The sequence below is a fragment of the Pholis gunnellus genome, assembly GCF_910591455.1.
Source record: "Pholis gunnellus genome assembly, chromosome: 20".
Lineage (NCBI taxonomy): Eukaryota > Metazoa > Chordata > Actinopteri > Perciformes > Pholidae > Pholis > Pholis gunnellus.
The window spans coordinates 19,837,353-19,854,034 of record NC_136547.1 but is presented as its reverse complement, the minus strand read 5'-3'; the positions used below and the strand labels follow the sequence as shown (position 1 = coordinate 19,854,034).

At 40.8% G+C, this 16,682-nt stretch overlaps 2 protein-coding genes across 2 annotated transcripts; one reads left to right on the top strand and one right to left on the bottom strand.

The window, feature by feature from the left end:
• Positions 1–1,318: 1,318 nt before the first annotated feature.
• On the top strand, positions 1,319–2,588 carry LOC306712215 (regulator of MON1-CCZ1 complex-like). Its single transcript, XM_079181390.1, has 6 exons — positions 1,319–1,408; positions 1,509–1,613; positions 1,867–1,935; positions 2,015–2,102; positions 2,221–2,358; positions 2,452–2,588. The coding sequence occupies exons 2-6, from the start codon at positions 1,563–1,565 to the stop codon at positions 2,529–2,531; spliced, it is 426 nt and encodes a 141-aa protein (XP_079037516.1). The 5' UTR covers positions 1,319–1,408; positions 1,509–1,562; the 3' UTR covers positions 2,532–2,588.
• LOC306712204 (NLR family CARD domain-containing protein 3-like) lies at positions 2,413–15,636 on the bottom strand. Its single transcript, XM_079181367.1, has 8 exons — positions 15,601–15,636; positions 15,319–15,468; positions 14,840–15,027; positions 11,614–13,402; positions 8,798–8,971; positions 5,748–5,927; positions 4,879–5,055; positions 2,413–4,183 (listed from the first exon to the last, which is right to left on the bottom strand). The coding sequence occupies exons 2-8, from the start codon at positions 15,447–15,449 to the stop codon at positions 4,159–4,161; spliced, it is 2,664 nt and encodes an 887-aa protein (XP_079037493.1). The 5' UTR covers positions 15,450–15,468; positions 15,601–15,636; the 3' UTR covers positions 2,413–4,158.
• Between the last annotated feature and the right edge of the window lie 1,046 nt (positions 15,637–16,682).

Sequence of the window (16,682 nt, the reverse complement as noted above, 5' to 3'; positions counted from 1 at the left end):
CGTCTCTCTCGGCTTGAACAGGTTGAATTAAAATGAGTTTTGGTCAAAATGTTGCTGCATTATCTTCATGTTTAAATCATGAACATGAATCTATGAGAGCTTTCTGTGTAAAGGTTTCTGTTCCACACTGTGAGGAACAACAACACAGTTGAACATCAGCTGCTTCATGTTCCTCTGGATCTGGAGCTTTGTGTGTGACAGGAGGACGTGGACTAAGGTGAACCACCGATCATCTGACCCTCAGACCCTCAGGAGCCCCCCAGGTCTGGGTCCTGACCCTCTGACCCCCAGTGTTCAACACCATCATCCTGGAGATACTCCAACCCAAACTCTCCCAGCTCACTTTGCCAGCCTCCACCTGTCAGTGGATCACAAACTTCCTGACAGACAGGACGCAGCAGGTGAGGCTGGGAAAGATCACATCCAGCACCCGGACCATCAGCACTGGACCCCCCAGGGATGTGTGCTCTCCCCACTGCTCTTCTCCCTCTATTCATGTATATATTAGTTTGACTTTGTGTTCAGAGTTATATCATTATACATCATATTATTGGATAATATAGAGTCATATAGTCAGTGTAAAATGATTGTGTTTTTTTACTCCCTGCTTTTTGTCTGCAGGTGTTCGCGGTGCGTTCAGGTGGAGCCACAGGTGTGGTGGTCAAAGGGCCCGACGACAAGAGCAGCGTTGCCTTCAGGTACGCCCGCCTGCGCAGGAAAAATCTGAAGTGATTTAGAGATGAGACGAATATTAATATGAATACATCTGTGATGCATTGAGGGACGTTTTAACTCTTTTTATTCACAATTTATTTGTTTGCCTTTTCATCACAGAGAAACTAAAACATAGAATAAAAATAATAATAATAATTTAATTAAATAAAAATAAATAAATAATAGAAATATAAAATAAAGGATTGGAGTGCTTTGTCTCCTCAAAAGCACTTTAACTTTTTATGGCCAATGTGCTGACAATAATCATAGATATTAATATATAACAATAATCATTCATACTGATCACTGTATGATTATATTATGTATGTTTGTGGTGTTTTCTCCACAGAATGGACGATAAAGGAGAAGTGAAGTGCATCAAGTTCTCTATTGGAAATAAGATCTTAGCGGTTCAGAGGACTTTAAAATCGGTGGTGAGTTTGAACAGAACGAGACGCTTCTTATTATAACAATAATAATAATAATAATAATGATCATAACCGTGTGACGTAATGTAACTTATTTTAAAGTAGCGTGTGTGTGTGTGTGTGTGTGTGTGTGTGGTCTGAAGACTAACTCTTGATGTCTTGTTCTTCTTCAGGACTTCATCAACTTTATACCCGACTATCCGCACACAGAGTTCACTCAGGAATGCAAGGTGTGACATTATCTTCAGTTCCAGATCACCGTGCAGGTAAAACTGATCAAACTCATCTTCACCCGTTTTATATTAAATGTAGATATAAAAGGTGACGTCGTCTCCTGATTAAATCAGACGGTTGTTTGTGTCTCAGCATTATTTGTACGAGTTGGTGATAAAGACGCTGGTGCAGCACAGCCTGTTCTACATGCTGCACCAGTTCCTCCAGTACCACGTCCTCAGTGACTCCAAACCTCTGGTGAGTCCAAACCTCCACCCGGAGCTTCTGCTCCCGTTTCTCCTCAAACTCACCAACTTAATGAGACTCAACTAAATGTTCATACGATGGAGTTAAACTATCTGGAACGAGTCCTGAACCTTTCATTGTTGGAAATAAACAAAGATATCATTAAAATAAAGAGCTTAATTCATAAAAGGGAAACAAGGAAAACCTGAAATATACCATGAACTCATGAACGTCTCTTTATTAATGACCTTTCCTTTGTGTTCAGGCGTGTTTGCTTCTGTCTCTGGAGAGCACGTATCCTCCGGCTCACCAGCTCTCACTGGACATGTTGAAGGTATCACACAAAGCGGCTTCAAGAGGAGACAAACTTTATTTAAATCTCGTGGTTTTAAACATAGTTTTGTGTTTTTAAGCGTCTGTCTACGGCCAACGATGAGATCGTGGAGGTTCTTCTGTCGAAGCAACAAGTTCTGGGAGCGCTGAGATTCATCCGCAGCGTCGGTACGTTGACGCTTCATCTAATCTCTTAAAGTAGAATCTGATCACTTTAACTGAACTAATTATAAGGAAGCTCTGATTGGTCTGTGTGGATGATTGCGTAACCCTGCCCTGGTTTCAGGTGGCCACGACAACGTGTCGTCCAGGAAGTTCCTGGACGCGGCGCGACAGACCGGAGACCAGATGTTGTTCTACACCGTGTTCAGGTCCTTCCAGCAGAGGAACCAGCGGCTCAGAGGAAGTCCTGGATTCAACCCCGGTGAGAGGAAACTGATCCGAAGTCAGCTCAGTGTTTAACTCTGTAGGACGGACTGACCGTGAGCTTCAGTAACCTTCTGCCCCCCCCCCACAGGAGAGCACTGTGAGGAGCATGTGGTTCACTTCAAGCAGCTGTTTGGGGATCAGGCTCTGATGAAACCGTCCACCGTGTGAACCAGCAGGACCAGAACCAGACTGACTGAGTTCAGAAGAAGACCAGCACAGGGAACAAATCACCATCATCACCATCATCATCACCATCATCACCACCATCATCATCATCATCATCATCATCACCATCATCATCACAGGTTAAACACACTCGTATCAGTCCGTCTCTCCGTTTGTTTATTAAAATAAATTCTGACTTCACGACTATATTCCCAAACCATTAAAACTCCAAAAATATTCAATATTTACACATTTATTTTATTATAAAAGTATTAAAACTAACTTCACTCTCAGAATATTTAAACTGCATTTCCTAAATGTCGGGTTATTAGTAGTTTAAATGAGTTAAAGGTGCTAAATTTAAAGCGTTTCTCTTGCCTCTGAACACATCAACGTGCACTAAATGGTACGCAGCCGGCCGGCTATGTGAACAAAGACAACACACACACACACACACACACAGAGACTTCTTCCTCTACTCTAGCAGACATTAGTCCTCTATATCTTCACACAGATAATATCTGTCTGCTGCTATAATAATGCTCTGAACATTACATTTAGCAGCTTTAATGTTTGAGGATCCTGAGCTGCTGCACGTCTCCGTGCACATCAGAAACACGGACTCTGACACAATCACTTCAAACAGGAAGATCAATAAACAGGTCTTCATAGGTTTCATGAATCAGAATATGAAACTGCTGTTAATATAGTTTGATGGTGAAACATGCTCACTGTAAGCGGATCAGGTGACGCGTCACCTTTTGTGAACCGGACCACGAACCGTATGACGGGTCGCCTGTACGAATGTTTTGTACATAAGACGTGAATAATGTGTTTATTTTCTATGATGATGAATTCATTATTGTGTAACTAATAATCTCACGTTTCTAAGCTCTGAACTGTGTGAAGAAATATTGTGAATGTGTTCAGCTAATAAAGGGTTAAACTACAGTCGTGTGATGTCTGTGGTCCGTACATCCTGCAGTGTGATCGGTTCACATCAGAACACAAGTTTACTGACGGGAAGTGAAGGCATCAACACAACTGAGGTCAAAGTAGTCGAACCTGTCGGAGAAAGTCATAAAAGTCACAGTAGAACTCTGCCTCTGCACCAGTGACTGCACCTCAGCTATCCTTCATTTATTCTCATGTTAAACTCGGTTATTTAAACTAATGGTGTCTGACGGTGGACGCTGAGTACCATCACTCATTTTTAAATACTAATTCATGAGTTTATGATTCATAATGTTGTAAATATCGTAACATATTTTGATCAGATATATTATATTAAATTTAACACAAACAATAATGCTACAGTTGGTTAATAGTTTCTTCTAAATCTGCAGTTGTATGATTTGTTTATTCACGTTTAAATACTTGTTAATCTAAATGTCATGTTTGCATCACTACACATGAGATGTGAACGTGTAACTGAAGCAGCAGTGGAACATTTATTGATCTATGACATGGTGTCTCTAGAGATGAATCACACTTCAGTTCATGTTGATGATAAACTGATTCATTGATCTAAATGTGCTTTAAAAGTTTGAGGAGCAGCAGGACTGGAGGAGTCCAGATCCTCTGATGATCCTCTGATCAGATCCAGAGGATCACAGAGATGATGGTGGACTCAGTCCCAGGGATGTCCCTTCCATCTGAGGAGAGAAGAAGAAGAAGAGATGAACGAGTGTTTGCAGAGACTCCCTTCATCAGCTGTCAGTCAGTGATGCAGCTCATCCAGTAGAAAGAGCAGCAGGACTTCAGTCCTTTCAGCTCTCATCTTAACGTATTGGAGTGAACACACTGAGCTCCAAGCTCACACACCTGCAGACACTTTGGACATCAAGTCTGTTCACTCTGCACATTTCACTCAAGTACACAGTGGAGATAAAGAGCTGAGGGTCCTGAACGCATCACGACTGCAGAAACAGAGAGGTGTTCACTGCTCACTGTAATGATGGGTTCAAAGCTGATAAAAACCACAGTCTCACTGACATTTGAACGTCTCATCTCTTTGAAATATTCCAATGAGAGAGAACAGATCAGATCAGATTGATGGATGAGGACCACTGTCTCTATACATGTTGAGATGCTGTCAGCTGATAAACAGCGGTATTTCCTGCAGACTTGAACACAACAACAACAGTCGTCTTCACATCAACTCAAACACATGATCACAACAAGCTTCTGGCTCGTCTGATTGGCTGACTTTCTGTCCAATCCTGAAGCCTGTCAGCGTTCTCCTCTCACAGCTTCACTGAGAAGGTTGGAGGTTTACAGGAAATACTGGATCAGTGTTTAGTTCAATACTGCTGGAACCAGCACGGACTGAGTCCAACCCTCTACTGACCTCAGAGTCTCCAGTCTACAGTGTGGACTCTCCACAAGATCACACAGCAGCTTCACATCTGAATCCTTCAGGTCGTTTCCTCTCAAATCCAGTTCTCTCAGATGGGAGGAGGGGTTGGACTTCAGAGCTGAGGCCAGAGAAGAACAGCTGATCTCTGACAACCTGCATCTCTCCAACCTGAATAAAGAATAAATGATGAAGATAAGAATCCATTTATAATCCAATCAGATGTGTTCATGTTGTAAATGTGTAGCTCAACATGACTCTGTCCTCATCAATGAGCTTTTCTCTTTGTCGTTGTGTTATTGTGGATCATCATCATGTCAGCCTTCTACACACATCATCCAAATGTCACCACAACATTCATCACCTATTGATGTCAACACAGATGAACACCATGCTGCTGGTCTCAGTCAGGTCTGCAACTAGAGGATCAAGACTATATTGATCCTTTAAACAGCTGTTTTATGAAATATGACTCGATCTCTATGTGTGTGTGTGTGTGTGTGTGTGTGTGTGTGTGTGTGTGTGTGTGTGTGTGTGTGTGTGTGTTCAGATATTATTTGTGAAAACACATTTAAATGAACAGAAACCAAAAGAAACATTTCTATTCATCAAGTAAACGTCATCAATATAAACAAGTATTAGTTCAGAGGATCTTCTGTCTACAGATGTGACCATTGACCAACAACTAGAAACATTCATTTACTTTAACAACTAACAGTGGACATGTTCTACAGGTTCTTTAAGAGAACATTCTTTTGTCACTGCAGAATAAAATTAGTTCAAGAAACATGAAAATATGAATAAAAACTAATTTACAACTTTATGGATGTAAGTTGTGTTTTTTCATAAATTAGTGAACTGACCTCAGAGTCTCCAGTCTACAGTGTGGACTCTCCACAAGATCACACAGCAGCTTCACTCCTGAATCCTTCAGGTAGTAGTTGTCACTCAGATTCAGTTCTCTCAGATGGGAGGAGGGGTTGGACTTCAGAGCTGAGACCAGAGAAGACCAGCTGATCTCTGACAACCTGCATCTCCTCAACCTGAATAAAGAATAAATGAAGAAGATAAGAATCCATTTATAATCCAATCAGATGTGTTCATGTTGTAAATGTGTAGCTCAACATGACTCTGTCCTCATCAATGAGCTTTTCTCTTTGTCGTTGTGTTATTGTGGATCATCATCATGTCAGCCTTCTACACACATCATCCAAATGTCACCACAACATTCATCACCTATTGATGTCAACACAGATGAACACCATGCTGCTGGTCTCAGTCAGGTCTGCAACTAGAGGATCAAGATCAGATCAGACCTGTTGGACTCAAAGACGGTTCATGACTTCATTGGTTCCATGAGCTTCTTCTTTGTGTATCTGGTAGCTTAGTAGCTTCATGTGTTCAACAGGAGAGGTCCACATGTGTTCAGGTGTGTCTTCATGTCATCTGTCCATCACCAGAGTTCTTGGTGGCAGTAATCATTCCTCCTGTCAGACTGAGTGTGAAGTGGTCCCTTCATAACACAACTACACTGAAGAAATCACTTCACAAGTTCAGCTGAAACTAATATGAAGCTTCAGCAGTCTGAGTCAGACGAACCAAAGTTACAGACTATTGAGGAGCAGATTCCCTCTTTGAGTTCCTCTTCCTCCACTGAGCTCAACAAGGAAACACTGAGTTCAACCCGCCTGCTACGTACTGCTGAGGAAGGTAGTACACAGCACATGTACACAGTACACATGTGTACACAGTACATTGTGTGTACATGTGGATTCACCATCAATTTAACTGACAATATTTAAAATATACAAAGTTGATTTCTCTCCTCAAAAGTTCTCATTAGTGAATTTAATTATGAAATAGAACGAAGAATGTGCTGTTCCAGCGCTTTGCATTGTGGGATACAGAAGGAGAGGTAGACTGGAGATTCTTTCTGAATCAGTGAAACATCAGGTATTTCTGTCACACTGTAGATTTAGCTTTTGTTAGCATGCTACATGCTACATGCTACATGTTGGTCAAATCAGCACAAATTGCTGGTATAGTGTGAGGTTTCAAATACAGCCACTGTCAAACACAACAGACTGACTTGATACACGTGAAGCCTCAGATTAGTTGAGATCAACTTTACAAGTCATTTCTACAGAACTAGACTGTGGATTTAGTCCTGAACATCACAGACAGTGTGGACAGATTACAGACACCAAGAACTCTTGAATGGACGTTTGGACACGTGAGTGTTGTGTTGAGAAAGACCTGAACCAATATGAACCGGTCCTTTAAGAACAACATGTGTTTGTTGTTGCAACCTAAAGGTCTGTGTCTTCAGATAAAGAGACAAAACATGAAAACAGAACCACAGTTAGACCTGCTGTCAACAAGAACCTGGAAACAAGTTAGAAGCTTAAACATCTACAGTTTGATGATGTCATTCATCATCATCACTTGTTGAAGAGCCACTTCCACTATGACTGGTCTCAGCTGACATCTTGTTCTAGTAATGACAACAGAGACTTGTGTTCTCAAAGCCTGCTCTGTGGAGACGTGTGGGCCTGTGTTAGGCTGCTGCTTATTACTCTGAGCTCTGCTTTAATCTCACCACAGCAGCTGTGTGGTTGTCTCTGTAGCAGCCTCATCAGCTTCTGATATCATGAAGATCACCACAGTTCACAACTTCACCTTCATTCAGCTTTGCATTCAAGTCTCTCTCTGTTTACACAGAGTTTGTATCTGCTGTCATCAGATCTTCATCCTCCTCCTTCATCTTCCTCACACACTCTACAGCAGGGGTCACTAACAGGCGGGCCGCGGTCCGGATCCGGACCCAGACGCCGTTGGATCCGGACCCAGGACCTAAAACCGATTCTATTTTGACGGAGCGCTTCTATTTTAACCGGCGCACCTTTTTCAGCCTTTACGGTACTTGTTCAGCGGTGCAGGAAACACGCCGACCAATGCGTTGTAAATCACATCACGTGATGCAGCTCAGCCAATCAAATAAGAGTATTCTGACAAGTTCACTGACTCGAGTCAGATGTTCACACACCGTGACACAGGGGGGGAGACGAGGAAAGAGAAAGAAGAATACGACAATTACGTGAGTCACAGCAGCTATTTCACATGACGTTCTCCAAATAGAGGAGAGTGGTCAGCGAGACCAGAGTCTATAACCAAGAATAGACACGAGAGGTTAATTCTCCACACGGGCAGTTTAAAATCAGTTTGTCTCACATGTTCAGAGACCACAACGATTATTCAAAGCGGTGAATGAAGCGATACTACGAGACAAAGAACAACTCTTTGGAGCAAACGTACCATCTCACATCTGAAATGAAGTCACAGAAAATAAACCTGAGATCAGAATCCGAACACATGAGTTCACTGTCCAATGATGTGACCAGAGACAATAGAGCTGAAACAAGTGGTTTAAAGACCACAGATGAAGTCCATGCTCACTAATGTATCTTTTTAGAATATAAGAAAAATATAATATTGATTTCTGATTGACATCACTTCAACCTGAATGAACTGAATTTAAAGCTGCAGGACAATTCAGTGAAATTCATTTTTCTAAAATGAATTACTTTATTTTAAGATGCACATTTTACGAAAGCTTTCTGTCAGTTATTCTTTAATCCAGACATTATTTTACTTGAAATGAGAAAAACATTTATTGATGTATTTCTATGTATTATTTATAATTCATCCAGTTAAAAGAATAATAATTGTTAAAATATAATTGATGTGTATTTTCTTTATTTGACAGTTGTTGACACAGAGACGTTACTACTACTACGCTTCTAAATAGTGCAATAGTGCATCGTAATGTTCCGGGCCTTTGCCTGAGGAGATTTTGGTATTTTAATTGAACACCTAAATACAAATAAATACATACATAAATTAGTGAACTGACCTCAGAGTCTCCAGTTGACAGTGTGGACTCTCCAGTCCAGCAAACAGCGGCTTCACTGCTGAATCCTCCAGGTTGTTGTAACTCAGGTCCAGCTCTCTCAGATGGGAGGGGTTGGACTTCAGAGCTGAGGCCACAACTTCAACGTGAGTCTCTGAGAGTCCACAGTGAGTAAGTCTGTAATGACACACATATTTCAACATATTGTTATGAAAGAGGACATTTAATATTTACTTCCTGCTTCCTGTTTTGATGAACATTAGCTCTTCACATCAGTGGTTCAGCTAATCTCATCTCACTGTGTTTCACATGAAACAATAACTCTCATCACTCTCTCTCCTCCCTGCAGACTTTTAATCTTTGTTTCTCTTTAATGTGCAGATGAAGGGAGACAAAGTGTGGTTACATTGAGGCTTCCATAATGTCCAGTCTGTCAGTGTGATCTGATCCCATGTCTGTCTCCACAAAGTCAGCATGAAGCCTTCTTCATTAGAGAAGCAGTTTAACAACTAGAGCTCCCTGCTGCTGTCAGGTTCACCTCCAACACATCCAGAGACAACTGAGCAATGTTACAGGACTGAGACACATTACTTGATATTATTAGACCTGTATGTGATTAAATGAACATATTCAACACAATTAAACCAAAGAGGCTGCATTACTTTCAACATGATGTCATCAGAAATATGTTTCCATGAATCAGCATTAAACACATAACATGGTGTTCATGAGATCTTTATAAAAGAGTTTATTTCTGAGTAAAAGAACAAATTAAAAGATTTAAAAACAGGACGATGTAAATAATGAAACTTTAAAATGAAAAGTTGAATTCATGAACAATAAAATGCAACATTTCTCGGTTCAACACTCTGGAGTTTTACAGCGACAGTCTTTGTCTCGTATGAAGCAGTTTATGGAGGCTAATGTGGCTAATGCTAACGCTAAACCTCAGATATATATTGATGTGTAACTGACATCACTGAATCAGTTCTCTGATGTGATGACTTTTCTCTTCTTGTGCTACTAAATCACTGTTACAGCATTCAACATGATCAGCAACAGTTACATACTCAATTTAAATAATTATATTAATGATAAAAACATCCTTTATCTACACTGAACTTAAAAAAAGTGTTTTAAATATATATATATATATATATAATAATAACTTTACTGCCCCTCATTAAATCCATGCTCTAAAGTAACTGATGAAAGAATTTCTCTGATGTTTCTGACGGTGAGGAACAGACCTGGGTGTGTTTTTCTGGGTAGATTTAGTGATTTGAGGCCTTCAGGAAAACGCTGTTGAGTTATTTTTCAGTCTTTCTCTAACTGGGAATGTTGGTTTTGACAGAAGAAGAAGAAGAAGAAGAAGAACTCAAACATGTTTATTATGTAAAACTGTTTCTTATTAGTAGTAGAACTATTAATACTGCTCAGTAAAAGTAATGTATTCAAATATTTACTTTAAGTAAAGAGAGAAAGATAAAGATAAATCATATTTTTTAATTAAATTCAAAGTGGCTTTATTGGCATGAAAGTTAAAAAACAATGTTGCCAAAGTATCAAAATACGGAATAATATGACATTAATAATAATATTAAGATTATTGTTAACGTCTGTTAAAGGTGGAGCTTACATGATGATGGATAGTTTAATAAATAATAATAATTCATATTTTAATTCTTAATTATTTTGTGAGTCAAATGTGAATCTTCAACATTTAACATTTCTCTGTCAGGTAAATGTAGAACTACAATGTTGTCCTCTGAAGTAGAAGTACATCACATTCCATCTGACCCTACAGGGTCTGGATCTTAGGAGACATACAAGGACTTCATGTGAACCACAATAACAATACTTCTTATTACTCAGCTGGGTAAAGGTGAATTCTACTAAAGTAGAAATCTGAACTCCTTCATGGAGGCAACGGATAAAAGAATCAACATCCTGCAGTTGAGCTGAAAAGATGTTGAATAGTTTGAGGAGGAAACCAGCAACGTATGAAAACATGTGGACTCTTTTCTGGCCTCACTGCTACCATCATTACAGCCCACTGGCTGTGAAGGAGTCTAACATGTGTCCTCCTGTGCTCTCATTGGCTACTTCATGCTGTCATACGAACTTCATTCACATACTTTAGGACCTCACATCTGACTTTATTGAAGTTTCTATATTAATACAAATTAAAAGTCAATTCATGTAAATGTATGTAAACAGTCTGAGGTAGAACCCTGAACTCAAGTTGGTTTGTTGTTGTTTTCTGGTCCTATCTTTAAGAAGGGGGCGTGGCCTGATACAGATGGTATTTAAACTCTTCAGCATAGTGTTAAAATAATCAGGTGTTACCTGTAAGTGTGATGATGTCAGACACCTTGTAGAAGCTCCTGATGTAATAATAACTAAAGTACATGAAGTGATGACTGTAAAATACTGCTACATGTTGTGATGAAAGCTCAAACACAACCTCTAAAGTCCTTCATTTGTTTCACCAGGTTTGCATGTCGCCTCCATCACCCAAAGGAAGATAAATAGAGGAAGAATGATATCAATATAAAATATAACAATCATGAGGAATAAATAGAATAACTGTGTTCATTAACTTCACAGTGAAAACTAAACCAACTGAAACTGAAACATGTTTTCACTCGCAGCATTTCAAACATCAAGAACATCTGTGATGAAATATAACTGAATTATAATTTAGTATTAAACAACTGGAACACTATTTTAAGAATATGAATTTCATAATGTCTATATTAGAAGAACTAAACTACTGATCTACTCTGATTCATGAAGTTAATCACATCTGGACTTACTGAGCCTTTCTGCAGTTCCTCACAGCTGGAATCAGTCTCCATCGTCCCTCATCTGATGTGTTGTACTTCTTCAGGTCCAACTCATCCAGAACCTCCTCTGACATCTGCAGCATGTAGGCCAGAGCTGAGCAGTGGATCTCTGAGAGTTCCTTCTCTGATCTGTTCTCTGACTTCAGGAACTCTTGGATCTCCTGATGTACTGAGAGCTCGTTCATCTCCATCAGACAGTGGAAGATGTTGATGCTTCTGTCAGGAGAGATTTTATCACTGTTCATCGTCTTCAGGTTGTTGATGGCTCTCTGGATGGTTTCTGGACTGTTGTCTGTCTGACCCAGCAGGCCTCCTAAGAGTCTCTGGTTGGACTCCAGAGAGAGGCCATGAAGGAAGCGGACAAACAGGTCCAGGTGGCCATTTTGACTTTTAAGGGATTTCTTCATGGCTCTCTTCAGGAAGTCCTCCAGAGATGAATACTTGTATTTCCCCATGAAGTTCTTCAGCACCTCTGTGTTCCTGTTTGTGAAACAGTGGAACATGTAGACTGCAGCCAGAAACTCTTGAACACTCAGATGAACAAAGCAGTAGACTGTTTTCTGGAAGATCACGCTCTCTGTTTTGAAGATCTCTGTACAAACTCCTGAGAACACCGAGGCCTCCGTGACATCAAGACCACACTGCTCCAGGTCTTCTTGGTAGAACATGATGTTTCCTTTCTCCAGATGTTCAAACGACAGCCTCCCCAGCTTCAGAAGAACTTCCCTGTCAGCCTCCGTCAGCTCCTGAGGACTCGTCTCATGTCCCTCATGGTACTTCTGCTTCTTCCTCTTTGTCTGGACCAGCAGGAAGTGTGAGTACATGTCAGTCAGGGTCTTGGGCAGCTCTCCTCTCTGGTCTGTAGTCCACATGTGGTCCAGAACTGTAGCAGTGATCCAGCAGAAGACTGGGATTAGACACATGATGTGGAGGCTCCTGGATGTCTTGATGTGTGAGATGATTCTGCTGGACAGCTCTTCATCACTGAACCTCCTCCTGAAGTACTCGTCCTTCTGGGGGTCGGTGAAGCCTCGTACTTCTGTCACCCTGTCAACACGTGAAGGAGGGATCTGATTGGCTGCTGCAGGTCTGGAAGTTATCCAGACGAGAGCCGAGGGAAGCAGCTTCCCCTCGATGAGGTTCGTCAGCAGCACGTTGACCGATGCCTTCTGTGTGACGTCAGACACGACCTCATTGTTGATGAAATCCAATGAAAGTCTGGTTTCATCCAGACCATCAAAGATGAACACAACTTTACAGACAGAGAGCTTCTCTGCTGGGACCTTCTGTAATGTTGGATGGAAAACACGGATCAGCTCGAGAAGACTGTACTGCTCATCTTTGATCAAGTTCAGCTCCCTGAACGAAAGCAGAACCACCAGACTGACATCTTGGTTCTCCAAACCCTCGGCCCAGTCCAGAGTGAACTTCTGCACCGAGAAGGTTTTTCCAACTCCAGCGACGCCGTTCGTCAGAACGACTCTGATGCGTCTCTGTTGGTCATCTGAGGCTTTGAAGATGTCGTGGCACTTGATCGGAGTGTCATGGAGGGTCTTCTTCTTGGAAGCTGACTCCAGCTGCCTCACCTCATGTTGGGTATTAACCTCTTCACTCTGTCCCTCTGTGATGTAGAGCTCAGTGTAGATCCTGTTGAGGAGGGTTCCACTTCCTGTTTCATCACTTCCTTCAGTCACACGTTCACATCTCTTCTTCAGACTGATCTTATGTTCATCTATAACCTCCTGCAGACCACTATCTCCTGAAACAGAGAAACCAGAGAGAACATATAAAGAAGATATGATATTGATTTGACTAAAACAATCAGTGAACAATGAAATCAGGCTGATATCTGAACCTACAAACGGGGACACGTGAGTGAAAGTAACTTTCAGTTAGATTCAGTTAGAAGCTACTAAAGTAGTGAGATGTGAACACAGAGAGCTTTCTCTCTGGTCACCAGCACAGACAGTGTTGATCCAGTCAGTGTAGCTACAGACGTGGCTTTGGTTTGAGGGAGGAGACCGTTATTGAGAACATTACATCAACTATGTGTTGATTGTTCTTATTTCCTGTTTTGTTGAGCTGTAGCCGACAGACAAAGTTAACAGAGCGACTGTTAAAAGTCCAGTTATGAACGACGTGGATCAAAGATGTGTGTCTGTGTTTTAGTTGTTATAAATACATTCATCCTCACATTGAGTTCATATTCCTCACACAGAGCCTGTTGGTTATATTGCCCGGATCGATCTGCTCTTTGAAACACACCGCGGCTCCGTCAAAAAACAGACTAGGACCGTATTTTTATCAGAGCGGCTCGTCTGGTGGAATAAGGACCTTTAATCCACCTGCAGCTGTCTCCAGGTCAGCAACACGTTATGAATTATTATCTCTTTATATCTTTACAGAGATGATAGATGTTGATGAGATATGAATTCATATTTAATAACTAATATAAATATTAAATACAGCTCCTTTAACTTGATCTCGTTATTATTGAAGTCACTGAGAATTTAGAAACAATAACATATTTTTATTAAAATGTGATTATTTATGTAGGTGTATATATTATTATTTATAATGTATTATATTTATCATTTAATGATCTTATTGAGTATGTGTGAATTCTTTATCTGAATAAGTTATTTATATTTAATGTTTCCCCTCACAGTGTTTTGCATTGTTGAGGATTTTTTGGATGAATGAAGCCGCGTTTCTTTTCTTTTGAAATTGAACGGTTTATGTTGAACATTGTTTACTGCTCATAAGATCACGTTACCCAGCTGTTCTCACTGTATAATATCATTTTTGTAGCTGTTTTCATTGAACTGTATATTCTCTCTTTGCATCACACCAGGCCGCCCTGTGTCATGTCACCAACATGGTGCCTCACAGATTCATGTCCTCGAGTTCTGATATTGTTCATGTTCAGGAGCAGATGTGCAGAGAGAGAGAGACCAGAAGGACATGAATGGGTTATATATCGTCTTCTGAAGGAGCAAATAAATGCTGGAAATCTATCTTTTGAGTGGTCTCCTTCCATGCCCTGTCCACAAGTGTTACACAAGTTTATCATGAATCAATGAGACCTTCTTCCTTTGTGTGTTTACATCCTTCAATCCAACAAGTGTCTCTGTATTAAAACAACACGTCCTGTTTCCAGACATGAAGACATCAGCAGAGAAATGGACAGTCTTACTTTGGACACTTCTGGTCTCACTGGCTGTCTGCAGTCCAGCTCTGGTTCTGGATCTGGACGTCAGCTCCTCCTCAGAATCTGAGGGTCCAGGTTCACTACTGAAGTCTGGAGGTTCACCTCTGGACCAATCACTCTTCATAGACAGACAGATGGATCCTGGAGACTCTGCTCTCTGTCTGGACTGAACTCTGCAAACATCAAGATGATTTTATTCAGAATGAATCTTTGATAACAACAAAGACATTCAAGTAGATGTGAATACACAAACTACTGTTACTGCAGATATTTAGAAGCTTTTAAAGTTTGTAGTAGTCCTCTTAGATTACATCACAGCTTTTCTAGGTGACTGACAGCTGTCACTGCTACTAAGAGGAAGAACCTCAAACTCAACTCAAAACCTCTAAATCTACAGAGAACACTGTCAGAGGTACAGGAACTGAAAATGACTCCTATGAATGAGTTAGTAGAAGTTCTCTTACTGTGTGTCTGAAGGTTCAGGTTCTTTACTGAACTTGAGAGGTTCATTTTTGGACCAATCACTCTTCATAGACAGACAGCCGGAGACTAGAGACTCTGCTCTGTCCTCCTCTTCCTCCTCACAACCACTCATCTTCTGATCTGAAGTCAGTCTGAGAGAAAAACATTAACACTGACTGTGAGCTCACGACACAAGAATCAAGAGGAGAGAACAGGAAGTCACACACACACACACACACACACACTTTGACAGTAAAACAATCACACGTTGGATTAACACTCACCCTGCCTCAGCCTTCAGCTTCTCTCCTTCTGCTCTGTGACTCAAAATGGAGTCTGAACTTCCTGATAAACACATCAGGGTTCTCTTCCTGTTCTCATGTACCTGGATCACATGACCACTGTAGCTCCGCCCCTCTTCATTTACAGGAAATCAGCTGAGTTCCTGTAGAAGTGTGTGGGTGTGTTGAGAGGGGAGAGAGAGAGAGGCAGCCGGTAAGAGAGCTGAACTTTGCAACAACTGAGAGAGTGTTTTCTGTGTGACAGGAGGACGTGGGTTAAGGTGAACCAGCTTTCATCAGACCCCCAGGAGCCCCCCAGGTCTGGGTCCTGTCCCCGTCTCTTGTCCCTTTACACAAACAGTTTGACATCCTGAAGGACTCTGGTGACTCCATAATAGGTCTCCTATCCAAACACAAGGAGCACAGTCAGTGGGAGCAGGTGTGCAGCCGGTTTATGGAGCTGTGATGTTTGGACTGCTGCTTCAGGTTTTACATTTCTTAAATTTACGGTTGTATGATTTAGAAATGATGCCATCTTCACATGTATTTATTTATATCAATGTTTCAATAAATATGACATCCAAGAACTAAAATATGCCCAATCTTACATCCTCAATTATAATAATAATATAGTTAAATACATCAAAACACATCCAAACTTAAAGAGCACTGTGAAAAGTACATTTATTGTTTTGGAAAATCCCATTTGTGTGACCTCAACATATTGAAAATACATTTGTTACATTTTTGAGATTAAATATAAAATATCATAAACATCTCATATGCCCGTTAAGATGATTAGTTCTGTTAAATGTATTAGTTATTTATTGTACTGTTACATTAAAGCATAAGAAAAACATTCTTGAACGACATCTGGAAAATCAGCAACACACACACACACACACACACACACACACACACAACAGCGATCACTGTGAAGGGCGTGTCTGTTGTTCCCACAGTAGATCTGCTCCACTTCAAGCAGCTGAGGTCTTTTCTCCTCAAGGAATCGGGGACATAAAGGGCCCTGAAGGCCCTGAAGGACCTCGGTTAAACCTGCAACAACGGACAAAGTAACGATCATC